This window comes from Alligator mississippiensis, chromosome 6 (genome assembly GCF_030867095.1).
Source record: "Alligator mississippiensis isolate rAllMis1 chromosome 6, rAllMis1, whole genome shotgun sequence".
Classification (NCBI taxonomy): Eukaryota; Metazoa; Chordata; order Crocodylia; family Alligatoridae; genus Alligator; species Alligator mississippiensis.
In genome coordinates, this window is record NC_081829.1 from 69,787,508 (window position 1) to 69,804,053 (window position 16,546).

Sequence of the window (16,546 nt, forward strand, 5' to 3'; positions counted from 1 at the left end):
TAAGTTCTTTTGTTCTTCATTTATTTAATTTTTGAGGTAGACATGCTGTTGTCATCTACTGGGAAACTGTACACGCATGCTGCAAATAGTTTTTTATATTAATTGTGTTTAAAAATATATTTTGTTTCACATACATTTTCTAGTGGCACAATGTAAAATCAGATTAAACAGTTCTTTGAAAATTAGTTTTCTTAAAGTATTTTTTAAATGTTTAATAGATCTAGACAACAGTGATGAACAAGATGGTCCTTCAGATGCTGACTTTTGGAAAGGTCCTTTGCAAGAAACAGATGAAAAATCACAGTAAGTTCTGATGCCAGTAGGTTCTATACCTTATAATTATACTTATTAAAAAATGTGGCTTTATTTATACATTTCTTCAGATTTTTATTATAACTATTCCAACTTTTAAAGTCAATGCCAAATCCTCTTCCCTTCACCAAGCACAGTAATGTACTCCTGGAGAGAGGGAAAGAGGGGACATGTGAAATTTGGAGAAATCTTCCTATCTCCCAGTGATGAGGCTGCAGTAGAAGCTCCAGCCTACAGAGATCAGTAGAATAATATACAAGACCTGATGGCCTTAGCAGTTAACAAACAATAAGGGATAAGTCTTGTTTTATCCTCACACACCTTAGTATCCTTACACACCTTGGAGTAGCAATTTTCTATCTGTGGTAGAGTAGGTTGAACTTGTGTGTGTACTTTCTGAAAATAAATTAGTGGTAGTAGAGAAGAAAAAGGCTTCCTACTTTTTTTTTGCTGAATAGACTAGTGGTTAGAGGACTGGCCCAGAGAGTGGGAAACCCAGGTTCTAGCCCTTCCCTTGCCAGAATTGCAGCTTCAAGCCCCCTCTGGGTATTTCACCAAAGTGTTCTAACTACTAGGCCATAACCAAGCCCTTGTATTGAAACTGGCCCATTGCACCTTGCAGTCATTGGATAAATGGATAAATAGTATTGGAATAATTTCTGCCTTACTGGCAGCAGGGGCCCAGGGTAGAACCCAGGATCCTCTTCCTGCCAGCACAGCATCCATACTGCTGAGCCAGCCTCCCTCTGACTTTCTCTTTCTCTTGGTCCCACATTTCCTCCCCTCCTGGCTGCCTAGTGGGCCAACCTCAAGAAGTGGGCTAGAGAGTGCTGTGAATAAAATGTTGCTGTTCTTGCCCCATTTAAGGTCAGAACCTAGGGCTGCTTCTTTTCCAGTGCAACAGCCACCTGACTGAGCCACCCTTCCTCTGGTTTGGTCTCCTTCTGGGCAATGTTGTGGCGTTCTGTAATCTGTTGTTTAGGGTACATTGCTGGGAAGCAAGAGATGCAGATTCAGACCCCATCTGGGAGTGTACTGGGACGAGGGACAGAACATCTGGGTTTCCTGCTCCCTGGGCAAGTGCTTTAGCTTCTGCACTGTTTGGCTAAAAGGTCAAACAACTGCTAGTCATGGCTTTTCTGCAACCAAAATGTTGGGACTTTCAGGGCAAGCTTCATGGAATCCTAACTGTGCGTAAGAGCAAAACATTACAGTTATGTGGCTACATGATTGCCACTAAGGTAAGCATGCCTAAGCAGGGTTTAGCCTTAAGAGATCTATTTTGAGAGCTAATCTGGGTTAGTGGCAAGTCAAGAAATGTCAGGTTATGGATAATAGGAATAAATAGAAACGTAAACAGCCACCTGAACCCAGATAGATACATTGTTTCCCATATCTGTACTTCCCCACAGATGCTTATCAGCAAATGGTGGACTCAGAGAAGGTGCTCTAATGTTTTATCCTTTCTGTACCATGCAACCTAATACTTGATATGATAAGAGTAAAACAGGGGTGTGCATTTATTTCAGCTGGAGGGCTGCTCAGCAACTTCTGGTGAGCTGTTGAGGGTCGAAGCACCTCCATCCCTTGACAGGTGCCCCGTCCCCTGGTTGTCATCTTGGTACTAGAAGTCCTATGCTAACCCCTGACCTTTGTCACCAGAAGTCCCTCCCCTTGCCTCCGGAAGCAATCCTTTTGGGAGGCAGGGCTTGCCATACTAAAAATCAAACAAATAGCATATCATAATTTTATTTTTTTAAATGTTGTTCTGTTTTATGTGTTTGCATAGTGTATATAACTGTGATTGCATAATAGCTCAAAATAAAGTCTTTCGCTTGTATATTGTATGCAGGGTGTGGCTAAGGAGGTGGGGTGACGTTTGTGTGGGGCATGGGCATTTGTGAAGGTGTGAGGAGTGTGTGTGTGGGGTTTGTTTAGCAGGTGTGGGTAGATGGGGGGGTGGAGTTTGTGTGGGGGGTCTGGGTGTGGGTATGGATATGTGGGGCCCCAACACATGCTCTGCCCCCCCCCCCCCAATGGCCCACTGCCCGGGCCACCGGCAGCAGCAGGCCCTTGGGGTGCTCATGGTCCACAGCAGGTGGAGTCCGTTGGTGGCACACAGCCCCATCTGAGTTGTGGGAGCTACATGTGGCAGCCCGGAGCCAACCCAGCCCAGCTCAATGGTGTGCAGCTCCCCACTGGAGTGCCAGAAGCTGCAGGGAGTTGTGTGCCCTCAGGCCGGGCCAGCTCCATGCCTCCATGTGGGGCTCCCAGAACACTAGCAGGTAACTGCACATAGAAGCACAGAGCCATCCCAGTCTGGCACAGTGGCATGCAGCTCCTGGCTGTAGTGCTGGGAGCCCCACGTGCTGGCACAGATCCAGCTTGGCCTAAAGGTGCACAGCTGCCAGAAGTGGAGGCACGGAGCCGGTTCCCAGAAGTGAAGGCACAGAGCCAGCCCGGCCTAGCAGCATACAACCTCTGGAAGCCTGCTCCTCCCACCGGTTTTCAGAGGGGCAATTGTGGGCCAGTAATGATTGTCTTTTGGAGAGGCCCCACGGGCTGGATAGAATGGCCTGGTGGAGTTTGCCCAATCCTGGAGTAATATCATATAATGTACTTAACTCAGCAGTGATTTAGTTGCAAAAACAGCTTTGATTTCACAGAACGGGAAATATGGAACTAAGTATACCTCATGTGTATGGTTCATCTTATAACCACATATTTTAAATGTTTGCAGTAAAAGGAGTTAGATGCTTTGCGGTTACAAATTAAAGCACTTCATTGTTTGACAGATTTTATTTTCCTTTTTCTTATAGGGAGGAAGAATTTGATGAGTACTTTCAAGACTTGTTTCTCTGAAACTTCCTGCGGAACCCTAGGTAGATTTCTCCTTGAATTTTCTTATTCTAGTATGGGTAACAAGGCAGACGTAGGATTCCAAATGTTTTTTGGTTTTCTGTTGAAGTACCATTAAAGGCTATGCTTTGCAACTCACTGTGCATTGATGCACACTTTCATTTATGTAGAGCACACTGGGGTGTGCTCAGGTATAGCCAATTGCAGGACTGGAGCTTAAACAATTGAATATGATACCTTTATATGTTCATGAAGAAGGAAATGTAATTTCTGTTCAACTGGGTTTCCTTACCAGAGGGCATGTCTACACGAAACACTGAACTGCGCAGTAGGGTAATTTACTGCACAGTACACGCACACTTCCATACATACACACGCTTACTGCACAGTAAAAACCCTTAATCGCAAGTAAATTGATACCTGCAAATGCAGGTATCAAATTTACTTGCAGTTAGTTACTGCCCAGTAATGCACGTGTAGACACGACCTGGGAACAGATTTGTTCCCAGGTCAGTCCTGCCAGCAGGGAGCCGGCCTAAGGCTAGCCCTAGGGCTCTGGGCTCAGAGCCTCTCCTGACCCAGGGCTGGGCTGCCTCTATGGCAGCTCCTGCCTCAGGCCTTTAAAAGCCTGCAGGCATTTTGAGCCTTGGGGCACAGCGGCAGGCAGCCTTAGGCAACTACTGGCCCTGTGACTACCTGCACCAGCCTGTCTGCACCCTGGCGCTGCTGCCTGGCACTGCAGTGCCATGCGCCTGCCAGGCCCATGTCCAGGCCTGCAGGCTGCTGCAGGCTCCAGCCAGACCTGCCAGCACCCAGGCTCAGCTGCAGGCAGCTTTTGACTGCCAGGGCTAGCTCCACCTGCCTGTAGCCCAAACCCAGTAGTCAGCCTGGGGCCTGCAGGTGCTGCAGGGTATTGCCTCAGCCATGCAGCTGTCAGTCCCATGCTGGGCTCTGTGTTGGGTGCTTCAGGCAGCTGCCCAGAGCCAGCAGTAAAGGGGCAGCTGCTTGGAGGCCCAAAGAGCTGGTGCGGGAGCCCTGATGGCAACGTCTTCACTGACACCCATGCTCATGTCCATGCCCACCACTCAGGGCCCCAGCTGGTTGCAGAAGGAGACTGGTGACCTCATGGCACTGCATCTCCACCTCTTCTCACAGTACCACTTCAAGTGGGGCTCCAACACCCATGTCTATGTGGGGTTGTCAGGCCAGATGTGAGAGTGCAGGCACAACCAGTTGGTGCAGCAGTGCCACATAAAGGTCAAGGCCTTGTGGGGACAGTGGGTTGCCATTACCAACCACAGCTGTTGGCTGGGGAGTGCCTGTAAGTCCATACTCTTTATGTGACAGCTGATGGACATGCTTGCACCCCAGGACCCAGGCCACAGCTGTGTTGTATACAGCAACATGGGCAGCCTGCCTGAGCCCAAGCCCCTACCTGGTGGCCAGAGGTGGTGGGGCTGGAGATCCAGGAGGGTGACGGTGGCCCTGGAGTCTGTTGTCGGTGTCCGTGCCTGGGTCCAGCCAGGTGGATGAGGATTCATGAGGAAGGTGCATGTAGCAGGTGGGCAGGCCATCACTGCATGTCGGGGAGCCAGGAGGGACGAGATGGCCATGGACCAGCTGGCAGTCAGTGAAGCAGGGCCAGCATGGCGGTCAGCAGGAACATGGGGCACTGGTTGTCACTGCCAGGGGCAGGGGCAGGAGCAGCCATGGCATGGGGGGAAGGCACAGGCAATGAGGAGAGCACTGCTGCGTGCTGTGCCTGTGCTGTTCATGCTGCTCCTGGCTAGAGAAGTGACTGACCGGAGAGCAGCGAGTGGGGCTGCCTTTTGAAGAGGGCTGCTGGCAGCTGCAGCCAGAGTCTGGAGTGCTCCTCGATGGCAGCTGGGGCCCATTGCAGGGCCCCAGGAAGCTGAAGCAGATTTACTACCATTACCAGCAAATCTGCTCCCACTTCCCTGCACGTGTAGATGCCTGTCCAGCACTGTTTACTTGCGAGTAATTTATTCATAAGTAAACTGGTGCCACAGCAAATGCACATGTAGACATTCCCAGTGTTTATCAATTTTCAGATACTTGAAGCACTTTCTTCCATATTGGGCTTTTTAACAGATGTTTTAAACCATAATTTAGGTGCATCCCAAATCCGTTTACAACAAAACACTTCAATAATTTGAAAAGGAAATAATATATTTTTTAAATCACACTACCTGAAATTAATGGATTTAAAACAAATTCCTCAATCATGCAACCTTGAATATTCAGGTGTCTGTTTGTGTAAATGTTTTGGAAATAGCGTTAGAAAAGTTTCAAATTCTGTAGAACACATTTTGTTTGGATAAAGTAATTGTTTTCGTCCTAGAAGTAAAATGTGTTTTCTTTTTTATTTGTTTTATAAAATTTATCCTATTGTTACCTCTATTTTAAAAATTACTTTCAAATGAATGTTTAGTAATCCCTGTAGTCACTCTGTTCTTCATTCTAATTGTTAATTGAAATTTTCAGTTTATAATATTTGTTATAACAAGTAAAATACATAGGTTACAACTAAGAAAAGCATACTTTTTAGCATCTTTAATTTCTGATCTCCTTCACAGTGAAATGGTTATCTTGCTTTAAAACATAATCCTGAGCACCCAAGATGAGAACATGCAGTTGAGAATCTTACTGTTCTTTCCTATTCAACTGCAGCATATTTTTAAACAAATTTTATCCTGTTTCCAAAGAAACAGTTTGCACAAAAATAATTGCAATGACAGCTGATTTATAAAGGAACGTTACTTCAGATATGTGCAATTTGTGTTAATTTAGTGAAATTTTAATTTTAAGTAATGTGGGGAGAATTAATGGATCTGTATTTTTAGGTAAGAATTGGCACAATAGATGTGACAAACTACTTGATATAGAAAACAGAGTTGTAGACATGGCTATAATATAATTGTGAACATTATAATATATGTGCACAATTTGTATGGATGTCAACATATATCTATTTACATTTAATATTACTTAATTATATTTTAACAGTACATGCATACATAATAGATGACAGTAGATAGACAGATTTAAGGTGTTCTTTAATAACAAATAAAGGTAGCTTGTGAATGCAAAGACCTTTTTTGGAAAGAAGATGGATTTCAAGGTTAATTGTCTTATCTTGCAAGCTTGGCTGAGAGCCAAATCTAGTCTTCAACAATCAGATTACAACTCTATAACTTGTCTGTAGGAGCTTTGGTAGAGTTTGTTGCTGTGTTTGCTACTGCAAATACAGTTGGCATGTGTATATAGTATACATATTAAATACATTTTTATTGAACACAGTTTAAATTTAAAATGTAATTGATAAAAATAACCTTGGAATATCCTCCTTATATTTGCATTTACTATGGGAAAATTATATATAATAGTGAATTTCATGGCACATTTGCTATATTTGACCTATATAAGTGGGAATATAACAAACAGGAAATTTTATGGAAGAATGTTTTATTTCTTGTTATAGTTGCACAGTATTCGTACATAGTTTATATTAGAACATTCTTCAGTTACCTCTTCTTAAGTGAGTCCTAGAATGTGATGGGAGAGGTCAGAGTGGAGGGAGATATAGAGCACCATAATGTGCATACAGAAAAATATGGGTGCTACCTGTGCATATTGAGGTAAAAGTTGTTAATGAATAGACATATAAAAATAAATGCAACAAGTTTAATAATGCGGTTTTCATCACTTATTGCAGATCAGGATTGATGAAAGAATTCTGAAATGTTTCTTTCCTTCTGTACTCTGGAGGAAAATTTAACATACAATTAAAACATTTATAGTAGAGGAAATCTTTTACCCTCCTTAGGAGGTGTTAGGGCCTGTCATTCAGTAGGACATATATATTTCTGTATTGTAGGGAAAAGGAAGGGTGTTTGGATTTGGAGGAGCCTGCACATAAAGTGGGTAACTTCAGTGCATTTAAGAACTACTCTTTACACCTCTGTGTTTAGGTTTAGGGCTCAGTTCAGTGATATACATATATTCAGTTCATAAATAATGCTGGCCATTCTCTTTTCCCCATGTAGGGAAGGAACAGATTCCTCTGAGTGTACTGCAGCCCAAGACCTTGCATAGTGGCTGTGGAGCAAGTCCTCTGCTATTCTTTGGTTTCTTTCTTTGGAATAAGCCATTAGTACAGTCTGTTTTTCAAGCTGTGGCTAGAGGCAAATACATGAAGAGGCTTTTTCCCTTTATTTCAATTGGCATATCTTTTGTTGGGTAGTAATAACATAATTCTGCTTGTTTGTTCTGTTCAGAAAAAGTTGTATTAGCATTTTGTACACTTGTTACATTACAGTTGAATGTATACCTCTACTTCTGACATCCTGGTCTAGATTCCTTGATAAATTACTCATTCTAAATTAAAATTATTATAATTCTTGTTGCCTTCATTGTAGTTTTACATTGAGAAAGAGGTTTGCTTTTAACAGATGCCTAGTTCATGGGCCTGAGACGGAATAATTGGTCGATGGAGAAAAGATGATTGAGCCATTTCTGTAACTTACAAGTTCTTTGGTAGCTTTAGAAAGAATAGGCATTTACACACAAGCTCTGGGAGGGGGGGAGGGGAACTTTTAATTAGAGAGGCTCTGAGAGCTGCTCTAATTAAAATGCCAGAAGTGTCTCTTGTATCACTGTCCCTGCACTGAAAAATGACAATGAGGGCACTTGAGCTTTAGTTAGAGCACCCCACCAGCATTTTTCAGCACAGGGATGCTGATACACAAGACATTGGGGTCTGCTAGAGTGCGGTAATTTACCACATTCCAGTAAACTCAGTTAATCTAACACGCTGCAATTACAGCACATCAGAGCAGCCTCACTGCACGTATATAGGCACCCAATGTGTACACCACAGGTGGAATTTTCCGTAGGCCCAAGAGGGGTGGTAGTGTCTACTTCAGTGATCTTCAGCTGAGGTGCCGCAAAGGCCAGGAAAAACCAGCCTCTGCACAGGGCTGCGGCATGTGTGCATGCTCATCTTGCATTAGGATTCTCTGATGACTACAAAGTAGGCGGGGGAGCTGGTTTGTATTGCAGCCCTTCCTGATTCACCCTCCCACCCCCATACTCCTCTGGGAAAGTCTCTGGGACACTTCTATCTGCCCTGCATGCTTCTGTTTCCAGGAGACACTGTGCAAGGTCACTCAGAGAAGCATGAGCCAGCTCTCCAGCCTGCTTTAAGCATATTGGAGAACCCTAATAAATCAGGACATGTGTGCATGTCACAGCCTTCCCTGGTCTTACTATGCAGAAGGCATGCAGCTTTATCTGGAAACAGCATTACCCAATTGAGAATCACTGAGGCAGCACAACAGTGGTTCTCTACCAGAGGTAACACCACATTCAAAAAAGTTGTGGGTTGTCCTGGCCCTAAATGGTACAGAATCACTGGTCTAGGTTTTCCCAAATAATGAAAATGACAACTCTGCTATTGCACCTGATATTGAGAGTGAAGAAAAAGAGGAGCATATATATTGTAAAAGAAAGAAACATTATTTAAAAGTCTAGTCCTATCAGTTATAATAACTATGGTTTTTGGTTTATAGTCTGCACAACTTTGATCTGGACTGAAGTGACTGAATTATCACACAAAGCATAAATTATTGTAAAAAGCATAGTTTTTAGAGTTTTCAGCATTCATACATTTTAATAAAAATACTATGTATGAAGTTATGAATGACAAGAAATAATGCCAGAAAATTAACACACAACTAGCTTTGCACCATAACTCATATTTTTGTTTTCCATTTTGCCTTCTGGATTATTAGTTTTCAATGGATACCGAGTCTTCAATGGATACTCCAAATTGACACCCAACAGATGGCAGATGTTTAAGGGGATTGCTTAATCTATGCTACTCTATACTGTACAGAAATCCACTAAGAATTGTTGAAGTTCTTTCTAGATGTCCTTTGTCTGTATCAAAAGCCATTTTAGTGTCATTAAAGAGAATTACAAAATCATACATGTTTTTGATTTGCCATCATCTGCAGCTCCACCACCAGCACCTTTTCCTGTATTTGGTCCATCTAAAAAAAACAACAAACATAAATATTTTCTTTTCTTATAATAAGTAGTCTTAGTTTTTACAAGTGTTAATATTGTGGTATGGCTGTCACGCATTAAAATAAAAACTTTGACAATCTGAAAACTGAACATACTTTCAGCATTTATATATGCGTTATTGGTAAAAGAATATTGAAAACCCATACAATTAATTAATGCTGCTGCTGTTACTCTCAGCATTTTTAAAGGGTAAATACAATGAACCCATATTTCTGCAGTTTCAGCAATTATACATATTTAATCCTCCCCCTCCAAACAAGATAATCTTTGAGACTTTTTTTTTTTTCAACGGGGATGGGAAATGGAACTTTCCTTTAATCTAAACCCCAGGGAACCAACCCTGACCTCAGCCTGACCCAGCTGGCCTCGCCCTGCCCTTGGCTCAGGCCACATTTGCAGCTTGAGAGGGGCAGAGGGGCTGGGGCAGAACCTGTAGCACTCGTGAGGGGAAGGCGTTCAATGTAGGTGCATGAACCACCTCTGGTGGCAGGCTATTCCAGACCTTGGGGGCTCGGACAGTGAAGAAATTCTTCCTTATGTCCAGCCTGAAACGGTCTTGCTGGAGTTTATAACCGTTCGACCATGTCATCCCTTGGGGTGCTCTGGTGAACAATCGTTCCCCCAGATCCTGGTGAACACCTCTGATAAACTTATAGGTGGCCATCAGATCACTCCTGAGCCTGCGCTATTCCAGGCTAAAGAGTCCCACAGTTCTCAGCCTGTCACCTGTTTTCCTGATCTCTGATCATGCACGTGGATCTTCTCTGGACTCTCAAGCTTCTCCACATCCTTTTTGAATTGAGGAGCCCAAAACTGGACGCAGTACTCCAGCTGCGGCCTCACCAAGGCTGAGAACAATGGGAGAATGACGTCCTGGGATTTGCTTGAGAAGCATCTATGGATGCAAGCCAGCGTTTTGCTTGCTTTACTAGCTGCAGCATCACATCGAAGGCTCATATTCATCTTGTGGTCAATCACGACCCCCAAGTCCCTTTCATCCGTAGTGCTAACCAGCGTAGCACTGCCGAGTCTATAAGGATGGTGCAGGTGTTTCCTCCCAAGGTGGTGAACCTTGCATTTTTCGGTGTTAAACACCATCAGGTTCTCATCTGCTCATTTCTTGAGCCTGTCAAAGTCAGCCTGGATCACCCTCCTGTTCTCAGGTGTGGATGCTTTACCCCAGAGTTTGGTATCATCATCAACCTTGGCCAGTCCACTTCTGACTCCAATGTCCACCACATTAATGAAGATGTAGAACAATATAGGTCCAAGGACAGAGCCTTGGGGGACCCCACTGGTCACAGGGCGCAATTTTCCTCCTTGGAGGTGGATCCTGTCCTCCATCTTTTGTAGGCCTTTCTTTTTAGCCGCAGGAGGTCCACTAGTTCCCTGGAGAGCCAAGGTGGCTGCTGTACCCTTTTGCTGCCTCTCTTCCAAGATGGAATAGCATTAGCTTGTGCATCGAGGATCATTCCCTTGAGGAGCAACCCCTCTTCCTGAGCTCTCCTCCCCCTGGGGTCATGGTCCTTTAAGGCTTCACCGACAAGCCTCCTGAGCTTGTCAAAGTCAGCTTTCCTAAAGTCAAGGACTTCTGTATTGCTGACTGACTTGCCAGCTCTACGGCAGATGGTGAAGGTGATCAGCTCGTGGTCACTGTCACCCAGCTTCTGTTCGATCATTAGGTCACTGATTAGGTCATCCCCGGTTGCCAGTACCAGGTCGAGCAGCGCTTTACCTCTCATTGACCCATAGACCTCTTGTGTCAGATAGAGGTCATCCACGCAGGAGAGGAAGCTTTGCGACCACTCGCATTTAGCTGAGCGCTGTTCCCATGAGATGTCTGGGTAGTTGAAATCTCCCATGACAACCATGGACCTGGAGCATGCGGCCTCGGCCAATTCCCTGGCAAACTCTTGGTCAAGTTCTTGACTTTGGGTGGGAGGTCAGTAGTAGGCTCCCACCATTGTGTCCCCTGTGCCGTGTTCCCCCTGGATTTTAACCCAGAGGGTCTCCAGCCATCCACCCTGGTCACCAATGTCGGTTGGCAGGGACACAGCTCTCCTTGACAGAGAGAGCTACACCCCCATCCCTTTTGTCTACTCCATCTCTCCTGTACAGGGTATAGCCATGTATACCCATGGTCCAGTCATAGGTGGAGTCCCACCAGGTCTCCATTATCCCTATGACATACTTTTTTGCGCTAAGCAGGAGGATAAGTTCCTCCTGTTTATTCCCCAAGCTCCTGGCATTCGTGTACAGGCAGGCAAGTGTCCCTTGGGGGCCCCTACCTTGCCTACTGGTTGTTCCAGGGCTGGGGCATGAGTGGGCTCCCTTAAGTGCCTTGGCCTGCTGGCTTTGCAAGGGTTGCTCAGTGGGCCAGCAGTGGCGGTAGACCCCCCCATCCCCCGGCGGGCTTAGTTTAAAGCCTGGTGGAGCAGGCTGAGAAGAGCCTCCTTCCCAGCAGAGAGAGGTGGAGACCATGTCTGGGCCAGCTTCTGCCTCCTGCACAGGACTAGAAAGAGCCCTGCCCTGCAGGTAAGCTCAGGAAAGCGGCTGCTGGGCAGGCTTTCCCCATGCCATGCTGATCAGGCCGTGCAGGGTCAGGCTGGGCTGGCACTGGGGAGGGGAATCATCAGCTGGGCTGCAACTCTGGCCTATCAGCACCTGCCTTTGATGAACCCATGCTGATTGCCCCTGAGTATGATATCCCATGCTGGCCCCCTACAGATGTGGTCCTTGATGATTCTCTCCAAGATCTTCCCGAGCACCGACATGAGGCTTACGAGCCTATAGTTACTTGGGTCCTCCTTCCTCCCTTTCTTAAAAATTGGGACCACATTAGCTAGTTTCCAATCAGTTTCATAGTTGGTAGGGTCAGAAGGGACCTGAGCAGATCATCAAGTCCGACCCCCTGCCATGGCAGGAAAGAGTACTCAGGTCAAATGACCCCGGCGAGGTGTTCATCCACCCTCCTCTTAAAGACCCCCAGGGTAGGAGCCAGCACCACTTCTCTTGGAAGTTGGTTCCAGATCCTAGCTGCCCTGACAGTGAAAGTAGCGCCTCCTGATAGCTACCCTCTGTCAGCTTGTGACCATTATTTCTTGTCACTCCTGGTAGTGCTCGGGGGAACAGGGACTACCCCAATGCCCACTGGTCCCCTCTGACTAGTTTGTAAACGGCCACTAGATCCCCCCCTCAGCCTTCTCTTATGGAGGCTGAACAGGTTCAGGTCCCTTAACCTCTCCTCGTAGGGCCTGCCCTGCTGCCCCCTGATCATGTGGGTGGCCCTCCTCTGAACCCTCTCAATGCTGTCCACATCCCTCCTGAAGTGCAGCCAGAACTGGACCCTCTCCTCTAGACCCTCTCCATGTTGTCCACATCCCTCCTGAAGGGTGCCCAGAACTGGACACAGTACTCCAACTGCAGCCTGACCAGTGTTGCATAAAGGGGGAGGATGACCGCCTTGGACCTGCTTGAGATGCATCTGTGGATGCATGACAAGGTATGGTTGGCCTTCCTGATCGCGTCCCCACACTGTCGGCCCATGTTCATTTTGGCCTCAATAATGACTCCAAGATCCTTTTCTGCCTCTGCACTGACGAGAAGGGAGTGCCCCAGCCTGTAGGTATGCTACTGGTCCCTTGTGGACATGCGCCAGGATAACTCTCTCAAAAAGCTTACCCAGGACCGAGGTAAGACTGACTGGCCTATAGTTTCCTGGGCACCTGGCCAGATGACCATGAATACTCATACAGCCAGGCCAAGGGCTCCGCGATAACCCCTGCCAGCTCCCTCAACACCCTCGAGTGGAGGGCATCTGGATCTGCAGATTTAAAAATGTCCAGCCCTTCCAGAAGATACTTAACTACATCGCTGACCGAAGGCCTGACAGAGCTATCCCTGAGATTGTCCCTACCTCTGGTAGGAGGGATGTCTTGGTCCCTGTTCAAGAAAACAGAGGCAAAGAAACTTTTAAAAATATCAGCTCTCTCATCTGGCATAGCCACAAGATTACCATTTGAGTCTTGCAGGGGCCCTACATTGCCTGGTGCCCTCTTCTTGCTCCCAATGTACTTGAAAAAGGACTTTTTGTTGTCCTTAATCCTGGATGCTAGCCTGAGTGCCATCTCTGCCTTGGCCTTCCTAATAGCCCTCCTATACTCCCAGGCAGAGGAGGAGTACTCCTTGGTAATAGCTTCTCCCTTCCACTGGTTGTATGCTACCCTTTTAGTCCTCAGGCATTCCTGAATGCCATAGCTGAGCCAAGGTGGTTTCTGAGCACTCTTACCCACCTTGCTTCTCTCAGGGACTGTTACCCTTTGGGCCTGGAGGATCGCCCACTTAAGCTACAACCACCCCTCATGGACTCCCATCTCCTCTACCTTCTGGGCCCTCAAAAAAGCTTTTGTGTGTGCAGTCCTTGACTCAATTGGTTTGGCTCCATTCTGGGGGAGGTCTGATGCCCCTGAAACCCCACTGCTGGGGCAGGATGCTAGAGGGGTAACAACCCCTTGCTCCCTGGTAAGTTGTGCCTGTGCCTCATGGCCCGTCGGGCAGAACTCTTGGGACCCCAGGAGCAGGCTACGCACTGTGAGGGTGGGCCCTGTTGTTGGGCAGTGTTTCCCAGTCAAGTGGTACACCTTCTGATGTCAGGGATCATGTGATGAGGGCAGGGGATTCTGGGACAGATATGGCAAGCAGGGCAGTTTGGTGTTGGGTGGGTGGGTCTTTATGACACAGACCATATGACAGGGCGTAACTTTCAGTTCCAAGGCCACTTCTCCAAAAGGAATACTTCCAGGGGTAAAGGGAGGGACTTCTGGTGGCAAAGGTCAGGGGTTAGGGGGAGGGACTTCTGGTCCTAAGATGGTGATCAGGGGGCAGGGCAACTGTGAAGGGGCGGGGCTACCCATGCGGCCCTCGACCGCTCACCAAAACTCATCAAGTAGCCCTCTGCCTGAAATAATTGCCTGCCCCTGCTCTAAGGGCTATAGTGCTATATTGTTGTTATTTGGGAAGGGCATATGCTATATACCTTTATTGTTTGCAAGGGAACTCTGCTAGTTTACACCATGTGACAATCTTGTCAGTAGTTTCTAAAACTTAAATCCCAACACATCAAGAAGATACTTTGTTTATAGATTCCATATGCTCATACTTTGCTTATAGTTCCATTCATCTTGTAGTGCTTTTCAATAGAACTGAAACAAAATTGTTATGAAAGTACAAGAAAATATACAGCTATTCCATTAATGAAATTGGGAGAAAATTGAATGCATTCCATTCCTATAAAGATGTGTAAGGTACAAGAATGAATTATTCTTGAAGTAATCGTTGCATGTTTACACACAAGGTGACATATTTTTGTGATTATGTTAAACCTGGCATGGTAAGTTAAAGTATAGCACGTTTGAAACTCTATTTTGAAAAGGTAATTTTTTAACATATTTATATGCATGGTCTTCCTAAGCAACCCTTGATTCATTTAAAAAATCTGTGTTGAATAATTTATGTGTTTTACAAACTGTTTTAATCATCTTTACACTAAAGTCTTATGAATTTTGTTTTATTTTTGTATTATGGATTAGACAGGGCATCAGGAACTCCTTAAGATAACCCATCAAGTCACTATCATTGGATAAGATGCGAGTAACTTCCCCATAGGTGCCTTATTTCACACTTGTACCCCTTTTAGGGTGGGACCAGCTTCTACAAAATCAGAAGTCCTTTCAGGTAGGTCATACTTTGAAGAAAAAGCACTAGTCTGAGTTAGAACTGTCTTCTGTTTATCCAGAGAGAAAAACAAGCTATTCAGATATTATCATTTGGGAGTTCACCTGTTTCAGACCATATACTGAATTATTTCTTTGGCTTCTCTTTCCAGCAGCAGGGAGATACTGATATTTTCCATACTCAGGGAGGGAAAAAGGCAAGATGATTTTCTTAATGAAGAATTGGTGGGGGTTGGTCAAGCAGGGATACTCAACCTTTGGCCCTCAGGTCTGGAAATTTGGTGGTGGGAGAGCAGTGGCACCACTCTCCTGTTGCCAAATCTCCAGGGTCCACTTTCAGTGTAAGGGGCTGGGCAGGGGCAGTGTCAGATCCCCAAGGACCCAGTTTCAGCATGCGGGGCAAGGGGAGAGCAATGCCAGGCCACAAGACCTGGTCTAGCCCACATATGAGCTCCGGGCCACTCATCTGGCCTGTGGGGTCAAAAGATTGAGCACCCCTTGGTTAAAGAGATCTGGCAATAATTATCCTCAATTCAATCAATGGCATACTTTCATCTGCAAGAGATGGTGGATATTGCAGCCTATGATGTAGATGGTTTGTAGCATCTCATGTGACTGAATAGTCCAATCCAAGATTTGCATGATCTGTGGCAGTGGTTGCAAACGTATGCATCTTGGTTGGGTGGTTTGGGAGCTGCTTGCGTCCTATACATTTCATAGACATTAGGGCTGGAAGGGACCTCGGAAGATCATCAAGTCCAGCCCCCTGCCCAAAGGGCAGGAAGTCAGCTGGGGTCATAGGATCCCAGCAAGATAAGCATCCAGTTTCGTCTTGAAGGTGTTCAATGAAGGCGCTTGAACCACCTCCGGTGGCAGGCTGTTCCAGACCTTCAGGGCTCAGATAGTAAAGAAATTCTTCCTTATGTCCAGCCTGAAGCGGTCTTGTAGTAGTTTATGACCATTCGACCTAGTCATCCCTTGGGGCGCTCTGGTGAACAAACGTTCCCCCAGATACTGGTGGTCACCCCGATAAACTTGTAGGTGGCCATCAGATCACCCCTGAGCCTGCGCTTTTCCAGGCTAAAGAGCCCCAGGGCTCTCAGCCTGTCATCGTAGGGTCTGCTTCCCTGACCTCTGATCATGCGCGTGGCTCTTCTCTGGACTCTCTCAAGCTTCTCCACATCCTTTTTGAATTGTGGAGCCCAAAACTGGACGCAGTACTCCAGCTGCGGCCTCACTAAGGCCGAGTACAGGGGGAGAATGACGTCCCGGGATTTGCTTGAGAAGCATCTATGGATGCAAGCCAGCATTTTGGTCGCTTTACTAGCCGCAGCATCGCACTGCAGGCTCATGTTCATCTTGTGGTCAATGATGACCCCCAAGTCTCTTTCTTCCATAGTGCTAGCCAACATAGCACTGCCAAGCCTATAAGGATGCTGTGGGTTTTTCTTCCCAAGGTGGAGAACCTTGCATTTATCGGCGTTGAACACCATCAGATTCTCTGATGTCCCTATGACATGCTCTGGTGTAGT

General features: G+C 46.1%; 1 protein-coding gene across 3 annotated transcripts in view; it reads left to right on the top strand.

The window, feature by feature from the left end:
- The window catches only part of LOC102566353 (protein FRA10AC1), a 103,377-nt gene that overhangs the window by 50,092 nt on the left and 36,739 nt on the right, over window positions 1-16,546 (top strand). For 2 of the 3 annotated variants that reach the window (XM_006259681.4, XM_019484252.2), the window contains exons 13-15: window positions 219-303; window positions 3,132-3,194; window positions 7,239-9,179. In XM_006259681.4, coding sequence (XP_006259743.1) covers window positions 219-303; window positions 3,132-3,174 — 128 coding nt within the window. In that variant the 3' untranslated portion in view covers window positions 3,175-3,194; window positions 7,239-9,179. Of the gene's footprint in view, window positions 1-218; window positions 304-3,131; window positions 3,195-7,238; window positions 9,180-16,546 lie in introns of those variants that run through there. The other variant, XM_059729973.1, reaches the window with a different exon arrangement.